The 12635-nt window shown below is 60.8% G+C and overlaps 1 protein-coding gene across 4 annotated transcripts in view; it reads left to right on the top strand.

Moving 5' to 3' along the window:
* LLGL2 (LLGL2, scribble cell polarity complex component) overlaps positions 335 to 12635 on the top strand; it is a 37100-nt gene continuing 24799 nt past the window's right edge. For 2 of the 4 annotated variants that reach the window (XR_002336991.1, XR_002336990.1), the window contains exons 1-2: positions 335 to 478; positions 11661 to 11754. Coding sequence is in view for 1 of the 4 variants with exons in the window: in XM_021066626.1 (XP_020922285.1) it covers positions 11680 to 11754 (75 nt within the window). In the remaining 3 variants the exon portion in view is untranslated. Of the gene's footprint in view, positions 479 to 11096; positions 11501 to 11660; positions 11755 to 12635 lie in introns of those variants that run through there. The other 2 variants (XR_002336992.1, XM_021066626.1) reach the window with 1 other exon arrangement.

Here is a 12635-nt window from a genome sequence, read left to right as displayed (position 1 = left end):
GTTCCGGGAACTATTTTCCTCCCCGGGAGGCGGCGGGACACTGGGCGCGGCGTGCCGTCCTGCGGCCAGGTGCGCGCAGGTGAGGTCAGGGGCGGGCCGGCAGTGCCTCGTGCATATTCACACGGGTCGCAGCCCCGCCCCCGCGCTCCCGGGAGCCGCGGATTGGCCAGGGCGCGGTCCCCGCCCCTCGAGGGCGCACTCCTTGCGCCCCCGCCTCGACGGCGCAGGGCTTCAGGAGGCGGGGCCAGGCTCGGGGGGCGGGCTGCTGGGGCCCGACGCTCTCTCTGGGTTCCGCCCGCCGGGCCGGCTCGCCCTTTATGTAAATAGAGGCGGCTCCGCCCCCAGCTCGCCGCGCCGGAGGTGAGCAGGAAGGAGACGGCCGCCCAGCAGCCCGTGGGCCGGCGGCAGGGTGAACAGAGCCGGCGGCGGGCGCTGAGGAACGCGGAGGCCTCCGGCGGGAGCCGGCCTGGGGTTCCAGGTGAGGTGCGAGCCGGGACCTAATGAGCAGGGCCCGCCCCCTCGGGGCTCCCGCCACTCTGGGCGAGGAGGCAGGGGAGGGCCAGGACCCTTGGCTTCCCTGTGCCGGGTGGGGAGGGCTGCGCCCAAGTCCGCTCGCCTCGCCCAGGATCCCGTCGTTCCGCTCGACGAGGAGAAAGACACCTGTAGGAAGTGCCGCTGGGAACTTTTCTGTGACTGATCTGCCCGCGATTACGGAATTTGGGTTTCGGGTTTGCACAACAGCGTTGGCTTTGGGGAGCAGGGAAACAGGTGCTCGGCCCGGCTGGGTGCGAGGGTCACTGCGGGCGGAGACGGAGTCCCCCGGTCTCCGGCCCAACGTGCAAGGCGCCTGGCCGCGGAGGCCAGCGACACGCGTCTCCGGTGGCCCTCTCTCCACGAGCGGGGGCCGGAGCGCCTTACGTCGGCGGCTTAGCCCCTGCTCCTGCCATCTGGGCCCTCTCCCTGCCGGCCCTTTGTGCCTCCTAATCCCTGGACGCAGGAAGCCCGCGGGAGGGACTTGGGTCTTGGGGCCTTTCTCCACCTCAGGTGGCTTTGGATGCCTTTAGGGGACTTGACGGAGGCCCAGTCTCTTTTCCACGACCATGGGGGTGGGGTTGCGCTGTGGGACGTTGGGACTTAGCGAGGAGTGAAAAATTCTGTCTTGCCAAAGAAAGCGTGCAAAGTTTGCTCTGGTTTGTTCGGTCTGGACGGTTCACAGTCACACGGAGCTTTGGCTGTGGGAAGAACCTGCGGTAACCAAGAGAGCCGTTGTGCGGCCCCCTGAGGCTCTCACCTGAGACAGGTGAGCTTTGAGAGAGGTGGGCGGGGCATAGATCAGCGCCATTCCCGCGGGGATCCTTGTGCCAGATGCAGGGCGACTTAACCTGGGCTCCGGGGATCTTCTGCAGAGTTTACAACTCAAGGTCCGGTCAGGCTGCAGAGGGGGCTCTGAGCAGGGAGGGGAGGAGGGAGGGAATGAGTGTGTCGGGGAGACGGGAAACCCCAGGTGGGAGGAACAGAGCAGCGGGGCCGAAGAGCTGGCCCAGCACAGGGGAAGCCAAGGTCAGGAGTGGCATCTGAGGAAGACTGTCTGGGTCTTTGTGAACTGAAGCATGGGAATGGTCCTGGAAGAGACGGTCCCGCTTCTCTATTGCATGGGAATTCGAGTTTGGGTTTTCTTAAACCATCTGCCCACAGTGCTGACTTACGGCAGTCAGGACTCAGAGCCAGCTCTGGGGGCTCTGACCAGTGCTCGCTCCCACCCTCTGAAGTTAGACTGGGCCAATCTCGTGGGGGCCGCTGGACAATGTCTCCAAGGTCTGGGGTCGTCCTGCATCCCTAGTCTTCCCTGAGACAATGGAGTAGCCCCTTTAGCAGCAGCTTAATATAATTTTAATAACTTACTACGCAGTAACATTTTAATGCACAATAGTATTAAAAGAAAAAAAAGGGCCCTCGACCCACATGACCCCCCCCCTTGGTTTAAAAAGGGGGGGCAGAGTTCCCGTTGTGGCTCAGCAGGTTAGGAACCCGACATGTTGTCCGTGAGAATGCCGGTTTGATTCCTGCCCTCGCTCAGTGGGTTAAGGTTTGGTGTTGGAGATCTCGTTGTGGCTCAGTGGAAACAACCCAACTAGTATCCACAAGGACACAGGTTCAATCCCTGGCCCTGCTCAGTGGGTTAAAGAATCCGGCGTTGCCACCAGCTATGGTGTAGGTCACAGACATGGCTCAGATCTTGCTGTGGCTGTGGTGCAGGCCGGCAGCTGCAGCTCTGATTCAGCCCCTAGCCCGGGAACTTCCACATGCCACAGGTGCGGCCCTAAAAAACAAAACAACAAACAAAGGATCCAATGTTGCCGCAAGCTGTGGCGTAGGTCACAGAAGCAGCCCAGGATCCGGTGTTGCTGTGGCTGTGGTGTAGGCCGGCAGCTGCAGATCCAATTCGACCCTTAGCCTGGGAACGTCCACATGCGGCAGGTGCAGCTGAAAAATAAAAATTAAAATTAAAGTAAAATAAAATTAAAATTAAAAAGGTAACAGGAAACTTTTAGAAAGGTTAGCATTTTAGAAAGTGTAAAATAAGACGGTAAAACTCCTGCCTCACAGCCCTTCCTCAGCTGCGGTGCATGTTGAGGTTTTTAGTGTGTTTCCAGACTCAGGTGTATTTTTGAATTGTGCCCTGCCAGTTTCTGGCTGTGTGACCTTGGCTCTGTCACTTAACCACGCCAGACCTCAAGGTGCCTTGCTTTTACGGACATTCATGAGAGGATGAAAAATATCCTAAACATGTGGCCCCCGGCCCGTAGCAGGCGCCAGGTGAGGGTGGGCTGCTCAACGCCCCCGAGAAGCAGAAAACGCGTGGCCGACGGACGGGGGGCCTTTGGACAGATGCCTGGCCTCTTGGATGTGCCTGATGGGTTGTGACGGAATTCGGTTTCTTCTCCGTCCAGAAATTACGACTTTTGAAAGCCTCTGGAGATCAGAACTTTCAGAATGAGGACATTGCTCCGTGGAGGGCAGTGGCCTCTCACCTCACCAGGGCTTGAGTGGCCCTTGCTGCTTCTGCTGCTCCTTGGATGAGCCAGGAGTGAGGCCTGGGGGCCTTTCCTGGGAGGCTTGTGTGTATGTGTCCAGGCTAATCTGCTCTGTGTTCTGCTCCGGGAAAGCCGGGCTGTATACATTCTGCACCCTGGTGGGTGGGAGGGGCCACATTCCTATGCCGCTCTGTTTCCTTAAGGGATTTTCTGCCAACTCCATCTGCCCCCTTTCAACCTCACTTAGGGATGAGGTACCCTCCTCTCCTCCCAGGACTTCCCGGCCCAGGACCTTCCCTCCCACAGAGGAGGTGGTACCCGGAGCCGGAAAGCTTGGGTCCTCTGCCATCCGTTTGCGCGCCATCTCTACCCCATTGGAGACCCTGAGCAGCCCTGGCAAGAGTCTCCAGGAGCAGCGCTGTGTTCCCTGAAGGGCCCTTCCTGGTGTGTCAGAGGCAGATTTTGAGACATCTGAATCGTGGCCCGGGGACCCCTGCTCCTGGGCTGGCTGCCTTGAGCAGCGTGGCTGCCTGCACTCACTTATCCTGAGTACTCAGCTCGGAGAGGCCTTCTTATCTCACTCGGGCGATATCGCTGTCAGGGCTCCTCCGGGGCCGAGGCATGCCAGGTCGGTTTGGCAACTTTGTTTTCCCCTGCCCAGGAGTGGTTCCAAGGGAGAAGTGGGCTCTGGGGCAGCAGATGGCATCCCCTACCCCTGCGGCACTACCGGCAGTGTTTGCCTTTCTCCAGCCCCGACTCCCCCCTGGCTCCCTGGGAGACCCTCCCCCTCTCTGTGCCCTGTCACCGTGGGGCTTTGCCCAGCTGCCTTTGGGGTGGCCTTCCTTCCCCGCCCTGCCTCTCGGAGAAACTAGCCCTTTGAAGAGTCACCCCACTCCTTCCTCTTCCCAGGAAGCACACTGAATTCTCGAGCTAGGAGAGGCTCCTCTGGGCGTGGGGACAGGGAAGCTGCTAGGCACCTGACTCTACCCTTCAGGAATTCAGCAGAGACCAGAGACTTTTCTCGAGACACCTGACTCAGTGTTGCCAGGGCTTGATGAGAGGGACATCTGGGCACAGGACTGTTTGATCCTAGTAAATAATATGATTGTTGGATCGCCTTGCTAAGAAGCTGGGTGTCCTAGAGCCTCGGGCTGAGGCAGGGCCCATAAGGGTATCCCCAGAGGAGGTCAGGCCTGACATGCTCATGGCCCTGACCTTGGCCAGGGACTTGAGAACCGGGTGGGGACGTCCCCTGTGGGGCCCCAGCTCAGTGCTCTCTGGGATCAGTGGCTCCTGCCTGGAGAACACCTTTGCCCAATTGATGCCCACTCTGTCCCAGCCGTTCATTCACTTATTCAACAAGAATTTACCGGTGCCTCTGTGTGTGCCACGTGGTCTAGACAGGCGGGATAATCCTCATACCAAGCAAAGGTCTCTGCCCTCACAGGACTACATTCTAAAGGATGGGCAGCACGAGCGACCAGAAATAAGGAGAGGTAATAAAGAATCCATTAAAAGACAACTCGAGGCTAAGAACTACAGCCAGGGACTGAGACCCCTCAGGAGGGAGGCTGGTTGCAACCTTTTTTTTTTTTTTTTTAGGGCCACACCCAAGGCATATGGAGGTTCCCAGGCTAGGGGTCCAATTGGAGCTGTAGCCGCCAGCCTATGCCAGAGCCACAGCAACACAGGATCCTAAACCGACTGGGCGAGGCCAGGGATGGAACCTGCGTCCTCATGGATGCTAGTCGGGTCCGTTAACCTCTGAGCCACGACGGGAACTCCCTGGTTGCAACTTTTAAAAAAGTGGTCAGGAAGGGCCTGGACAGAAAGTCACATTGAAGTTTTCAGGAAGCGAGGGCATGCTTTAAATGTGGGTTAAGCACTGGAGATGCAGACATGGGCAGGACAGGCCCCGTACGGTCCCCTCCTCCTGGAGCTGACATCTCCTGGCAGCTCCCTGGGCCCGTGTTCACATTTTGAGGTAAATCAGAGGCTGAGGAATGGAGCCTGACGGAATGAGCCGGGGAGCCTCCCCCCCCCACCCCCACCCCAGACAAGTCATCTGCCTTCTCCGCAGAATGGCTTTGCGTTTCCTTGCGTTTGGCCACATCCAGTCCATCACTTCCCTGGAGAGAGGTTCATGTTGAATTGCAGAAGGGGACTGGAGCCCCCAGAATGGGGGTGGGGGTCGGGGGTGTGTGCGCATGCTTTCTGGCTTCCCACCCCATCCTCCTGGGTGGTGGGGGAGCCTGAGTGTGGTGGGAGGGCCTCCCTGGATTGGGGGACTGGCCTGTGGCTCCATAGGATGGACAGTGGGGGCTGGGGGGGTGGCACCTGGCCTGGACCCAGTCTGGGAAGGTGAGGTCAGGCTCTGGTTGCCAACCCCAGGTGGTCCCATCCAGCCTCCTGCTGGCGAGCCCCTTTGTCCTGGGAGAGGCTGGAGCTGAGCAGACGGTCTGCAGTCAGGTTGGGGTTCAGATTGGGATTCGGACTCTCACTGCTCGGACATGATAGCTCTCAGAATTAGCCATTTACAAGTAATGGTAAGAATGACGTGAGACGATGCTTGTGAAGCGCTTCGACCGGCACGAATGGCCCCAGCTCCCTCTCAGTCCCTTTTATTACCTAACAACAGCAGTGACAGCAGTTTCTTGCTGTCCGCCCTCCTGGTCCCACCTCCGTGGTGGAGGTGCCCTTTCAGCCAAGGTTTGGTTGCTAAGCTGCTGGCCAGGGGCTGCCTTGTGCCTCTGGGAGGTTGGGTTTCCTAGGGCAACTCGGGTGCTTGCAAAGCAGCCGTGGGCATCTGAGCTGGCACCGACAGATGCTGGAGGGGTCAGCAGCCGGCCCCACTGCTCAGAGCCCGCTCCCCTAGGTGGGCGGTGCCAGGGCGCACTCACACCCGGCCCAGAGGCCACAGCCACACAAGCCTCACACAGGATGTCGGGGAAGGGAGGGCAGCCTTCCTCTGTGCTCTGTGGCGAGCACGGAGCCTGAGCTGAGCAGAGAGGGGAGGAGAGCTTGGGACACCACCTCCTGCTGGGTGGGCTCCTAGCTCGTGAACACAGGAAGGTGTGGCTCCAGGGGCCTTCTTTCCCTCGGACCTGAGCTGTCCAGAGGCTGCTTCCAGATGTAGCATCTCCCAGCAGGTCAATGGAAACACCCAGGCTGTAGAGGGACTTTCTTGGGGCTGGCCCATCCCACATCTCACACCCCGGGACAGGCTGGTGCAGCTCGGGCAAGCCTTGGTCTCGGAGCTAGATGAGCCCAGGCCCCCCAAACTGTGCCACCGTGGGACAAACTGGCTGTTCTCAGAACCCCCTTCTTCCTGCGACACCATCAGACCTGCTGCTCAGAGTGGGGAGCCCAAGACAAGCCCCCCTCTGTATTTGCTCCTTCTCTGCCTCCACTGGTCCCTGCTGCACTCCTGAGATGCAGAGGTGGGGCCAGGGGCAGGGTGCTTCCTCCGCCACCTCCCGGTCTGAGCGGAGCTTGGGAAGCATAGACAGACTGCGAAGTTGCTGGCCTGTTGCCCAGGGGGCAGTTCTCCAATTTTTTTTTCCAGGGTGGGCCTTGGGGTGCAGAGAGGCCAATTCTAGGCCCCACGATGTTTCGCTGGCTGGCAACAGTGTTGGATGATTGGACTAGTGAGAGGAAAGGAAGGTGCCAGGTCAGCTGCCCATGGGGGATGCTCTGGCCTGCTCCACGCACTTGGCACAGGCCAGTGGGGAAGATGAGTGAGAATCAGCCACAGGTCAGCAGCCCAATGCCTTAAACCCTGACCAGAGAACAGGGCAGAGCAGAGAGGGTGGCTCAGAGGTAGGTCTGGTCACAGACTGAGGGCGGGATGGACAGGAAGGGAGGCCAAGGCCGTGCTCTAGCCAAGGGGGTGCCCCCAGCGCAGGACCCTCGGAGCTCCTTCTTGGCCCTTCACCTCAGGCCCTTCTTGGCATCAGACTGGGAAGGGGGCCTGCACTCGTCTCTTCTCCCCCATCCCTCACAGTGGAAGCCACGTTGAAGTGCGCAGCCCCCGAGAGCTCGCCAACCCCCCTCGAAGGCCTTCCTGTTGAAGCTCACAGCACCCCCCCCACTGGTCACAGCCTGCAAAGTAGTAACATCCTTTAACCCCGGGTCCCCGCAGCCTGAGCACCTCTGGTCACGCAGCTGGTTCCACCCACCTGTCTGCTCCCGGCCTCTGCACCCACTTGGGGTCCATGGCGGTGGGGGAGGGGGAGCAGGCGCCCTCCCCCGACAGGACTGAGCACCTGCTGTGAGCCCAGGGCCACCCTCATGCCTTCGCCCCTTCTCCCCTGTGATCCTCTTATCCACCCTGGCTGGGAGGCAGATAAACCAAAGAAGAAAAAAAGGCACCAGTAATCCCATCACCCTTCCAGTAAGTGGTTGACTTAGGTAAATATTTTTAATAGATTCCACCTGACGCCTGGGCACGTCTGCCGGACGTGTTTCCATGGCCACAGTCTCTTGCCTTTTAATGCCCATGTGCTTTCCAGCGTGAGGCTGGGCACTTGCACCTGCCCCCTGTTGTGAGCCCCTTAGGTTGCCTCTGATTTTCCCTAGTAGCTTAACGAGGCTCAACAAGCCAGGGGGAGGAGCTCCTGTCGCGGTGCAGTGGAAACGAATCCGACTGGGAACCATGAGGTCGTGGGTTTGATCCCTGGCCTCTCTCTGTGGGTTAAGGGTCCAGCATTGCCGTGAGCTGTGGTGTAGGTCGCAGATGCAGCTTGGATCCTGCGTGGCTGTGGTTGGGATGTAGGTTGGCAGCTGTAGCTCTGATTCAACCCCTGGCCTGGGAACCTCCATGTGCTGCAGCAGATGCGGCCCTAAAGTCAGGGGTAAACCATCCGTGGAGCTGGCTGGATAGCGGAGATTTTAGGCCCCCTTTTAGCATCAGGTGCGGTCGAGCTCCGAGGAAGCGCAGTGGGAGTGGTCAGGGTGGGTTCAGACCAGGGAGGATGTTTGGAAGGTGATTTTTATGCTGCTTGAGGGGCAAAAGGTGACTTTAGAGACAAAAGCGCAGAGACCCTGGTGAGTGGGGCCGGTGCAGGGGACCGAGCAGAGGGGCACGCGGGGTGGGGAGGGGAGGGCGAGCCACCTCAGTGAGCCCAGGACTATCAGTGGGCTCCCACTGAAGCTCTTTGGTCCCCATTCCGAGTCACCTCTCCCTGCCGCCCGCGCCCAGCCCCTCCTGGGGCTCGCAAGCCTGCTCTGGATGCTGCAGCGCCCTGCCCCGCATCCTCCCTGGGCTGACCTGTTCCTATCACTCAGGACGGGGTGGGGGCTTTACGGCTCTGTCCTTTCATTCAGCCTGCGCGCCGGGCACCAGTGTGAGAAAGAGGGCAGAGGTCTCCGGGCAGGAGTGAGACCGCTTGTCCTCATGGAGGGTGGCACAGGTGATAAACCAGGCTGGTGACTAACCTGACCCGTAAACTGGCCAGCCCCAAGGAGACAGGCAGGCTGGGAAGTGGGGGGGGGAGAAAGTCAGGGGAGGCGCCTTGGGGAGAGGCGAGGTGGGGGCCTGGGAGTACCCGGAGGAAGAGCATCCCCGGCAGGAGGAGGAGCCAGTGTACAGGCCCAAACCGGGCCCACCAAGCCCTGGCCGCTCTCCCGAACATATTCCCTTATGTCCTCGTGGGCTCTGATCTCTACCTGAACCCATCCCGCTGACGGGATGTGTGCCTGTGACTCATCGTGCCCTCCCCTGTGAGCTTGGCAAACTGGGGGATCTCGTCTGTCTGTCTGTCACAGGTGTGTGCCCAGGCGGAGTCGGCTCCATGCCAGGCTCTGTGCCAGGCACCAGCGTTTGGCGTTGCTCCCACGGCTGCCAGCAGAGGAGCTCTCAGAGCCTCGGGGAGCTGTCCCCAGAGGGCCACCCAGCTTGGAGGAGCCGAGCTGTGGTGGGTGCGGGAGGCCTGGCTGTTGGTCCCAAGCCCTGGACTCTTTCCCTCCTTTCCCCCTGCTCCCTCCTCCACCCCCGCCCCCTACCTCCCGCCTCCCCCAGGACTGGGTTGAGTTGGTAGGAGCTGTTCCACAGCAGGAAGCTCCAGGCCCAGGTTCCTGAAGCTTCTCCGCAGAGAACCTGCCTGTCTGGGATGAGCAGAACAAGGGTTCGCCTGGAGGTGAGGCTGGCCAGTCCCAGACCTGTCTGCCTCTGAGAAGGGAAGCTACTTTTTTATGCCTTGACCTGGGCAGTTACTGCTCTACTGGGTGAGTGAGGAGCCAACTCACCCCAGGCCAGTGGGGTCCCAGCACCCCCTGTGGAATGAGCAGCAGATACATGCAAGGCCACCGGGAGACCTTGCCCGCGGCCAGGCCCCAAGCCCCAAACTGCTTGGTTGGCTCCGAGTTGAAGTGTGTGTGTGCGGCCGCGCCTTTTAACGGCAGGGGTGTAATTAAGCATCCTCCGTCCTGTCACACGCAGCCTCTAAGATCTGGGACTTCCTCGCCAGACCCGGGGCCAAGTCTGAGTTCTTTTGGTTCCTTCTCGGTGACTCGAGCTGCCCAGCCTCTCTGGTCTTTCTTTCCATGTCTGCCAAGTGGGGATATCCCACTCACCTTCCAGGAGGCTTCTGGAAGGCGAACGAACACCCAGGGTGGGTTTAGGTGCATCGTGTTCTACCACACGAAGGTCTGGCTCGACCTGGTGGGCAGTGGGTGGATGGAGGGCCGCCCTCCCTTCCCCAGTGGGGCTGCCTCCCACCCCACCCCTCATCCCTCTCCCCACCTCTGACCTGCACATCTGACCCCCAGGACTGTTCGGTGTCACCCTTCAGCCTGTGTGGGTCCTTGGCACAGATGGCCCCTGTGCCTTCTCGTCCCCACTCCACGGCCCAGAGCAGCCTCTCCCTGGAGGCTGCAGGCCCTTCTCCTCCTCCAGGGCGTCCCTCCCGGCTTCCTGTGACTTTTGACCCAGTGACCTAGGCTGGGGGAGGGAGAGCAGGCACCCCCAGGGGCCTGGGGCGGCCGATGGATGAGCTGGCGCCACCCTCCCCCATGGCTGGAATGTGAGGCCACCAGCTCAGCTGTTTGTCCAGGAGGCCGAGGTCACTGCAGGCTCGGAGTCTGTTTTCAGTCCCTGGCCCAGGAGGCTCGGGACTTCGCCGTGTTTGTTCGCTAGACCTGCTGCAGGGCCCCCGGGGGGAGAAGGGGGCAGTTCCCCCGACTACCTGCTGCCGCAGGAGAAGTGGGGCTCCCCGCTCTGCTCTGGCTTCCCCCCACACGTGAAGGCACAAACCTCTCAGCCACCCGCCCAAGTGGTGGCCTTTTCAGAGTCCCCAGAAGCTGGGCATGTTTGGCTGGCCCCGGGACGTGCATCACTGTCACAGAGTGCCCCCAGCTCTGCCTTGCCCGCGCCTCCCAGGGTCCTTTCCTATGCCAAGTCCTGGCCCGATGGCTCATTTTTGTCACCTTCCAAGAAGCCAGGAACTTCAAGGCACCTGTCAGACCTCAGCTTAGCTTCCTTCTTCTCCTGTAGGACCCCCGCCCCCACCCCGTGCCTCCCTGTTGGGGGGGGGGGCCCTGGGCGCACTTGACCTGCCCCTACCCCCGAGGCAGCTCCTCCAGGGCGGGGGCGGGCTCTGCCTCCTTCCCTGTCGTGTGTGAACGAGGCCATTTCCGGGGTGGGCCTGAGCCCCTGTGTTTCCAAGGGCAGGCCTCGGTGTCCTACGGTCAGAGGGAGGGTGCGCTCCTGGAAGCCGGAAGCCCGGGCTCACAGGCTCCCACCCCCTCCCCCAAGGCCGAGCCAGAAATAGTTCCCCCTGGACTGGGAAGGCTTCCACGGCGGGGGGCGGATGGTTTGGGGGCCTTGAGCTGGTTTCTTTATTGGGAGCAGATTTCGTCTTCTGATTAGCCTCCACTTGGGCCCATGGGAGAGGGAGCCATTCTGAATGTTCCCCGTCAGAGCCCAGGGGAGCAGGACCAGGGAGAGCCAGAGATGGGGGGTGGGGGCAGCCGGGAAGCCCGGGGTGGGGGATGGGACCGCACCCCCGACGCTGGGCCCTGCCCCTGCCCCCCGCCAGGAGGTTCCTGACGGCTGTGGCTGTGGCTGGCGGGAGCAGCCTAGGCCCTTGGCAGCCTTCCCTGAAGTTGGAAGGCAGCATCTGCCCCGGGGGAGCCGACTCCCCAGGGAGTCCTGCGGGGGCCCTGGCCTGGAATTTCTGGGCCTCCCCCCACCCACCCCCGTGGTTCCGATCTGGGAGCCCAGGTGAACCGCATTCCCACCTTCTGGAGCAAGAGCCTTGTGAAGTTTCCCTTTCTGTTTGGCCAGAGTTTTATGGTTTTTCAGCAAACAGGTTAACAATTAAGCTTAATTAACCTCAGGGCCTCTGGCCCTCCCAGTTCCTATAAAGCCAGGCTAAATGGCTTCCTCCCCCAGCTTCTCCCGTTGGCTTTAAAAGGCCCCAGGTGGCCAAGAGCAAGCGTCAGAGCATCGCCTGCCCGGCCGCCAGGTACAGAGCTCCTTCCCGCTTGGAGTTTTCTTTCCGGGGGTGAAGCTGGCCTGGCCGGGGTGGTGGCCACCTGCTGGGCCTGGGGAGAGAGGCTGCTCACCTGGGCCCCTGGGCCCAGGCCTCCCTGCCCTGGGCTCAGCGGCTTCTCCCGTTTCCCCAGGGGGCTGAGCACGCGCGAGATGAGGCGGTTCCTGAGGCCTGGACACGACCCTGCCAGGGAGCGGCTCAAGCGGGACCTCTTCCAGTTTAACAAGGTAAGGGAAGCCAGGGGCCGGCCAGGTGGTGATGGTGGCACTGAGGTAGCACCCTCGGGGGTGGGGGGGCACCCATACCTGAATTAAGGTACTTACTTGGCACTGCCCACCATGGCTCACAGAAATGTGACTTTGGAACTGGGGGCTGGTTAGAGGGCTTTCCTGGGAAAGGGCTGTAGGGCCCAGGAGTGGGCACTCCCCGTCCACGCCTCCCGCTGGCTGTGTGACCTCTGCAAGTCACTCCACCTCTTCCAGCCTCCGTTTCCCGCCCTTTAAAGTGGGTCTAGGGGAGTTCCCATTACAGCTCAATGGGTTAAGAACCCGACTAGGATCCATGAGGATGTGGGTTCGATCCCTGGCCTCGCTCAGTGGGTTCAGGATCCGGCATTGCTGTGAGCTGTGGTGTAGGTTTTAGATGCTCGGATCCCATGTGGCTGTGGCTGTGGTGTAGACGGGCAGCTGCAGCTGCAATTCGACCCCTAGCCCGGGAACTGCCATATGCCGCAGGTACGGCCCTTAAAAAAGACAATAAATAAATAAATAAAATAGGGATTAAACAACCCACCCTGCCTGCCACCTCATGGGGTTATTGAGGAGGCTTAGGGCTGACAGAGATGAAAGGACGTTGAACGCTGCTAAGTGTACCAGGGTTGAGATGCCAGTTTCCTTGGAGCCCCGGGGCCCCAGGCCTTGGCTCTTTCCTCCCTCCTCAAATTGCCCCCAAAGGAAAACAGTTTTCTTTGCAGGCAGAGCACATGGGTTCCTCTGCAGGCTCTTGGCCTGGGTGAGTTGGGGGAGGCGCCTGGGAGAAGGTGCTGGGCTTGGCATTTGACTGCTCCTACCCCACACCTGCTCCTAAGGCCCCCGAAGGGAGTGTCCTT

Source organism: Sus scrofa, chromosome 12, assembly GCF_000003025.6.
Source record: "Sus scrofa isolate TJ Tabasco breed Duroc chromosome 12, Sscrofa11.1, whole genome shotgun sequence".
NCBI lineage: Eukaryota > Metazoa > Chordata > Mammalia > Artiodactyla > Suidae > Sus > Sus scrofa.
Note: the sequence above shows the minus strand (reverse complement) of the source record. Positions and strands in the feature narration are given on the sequence as shown.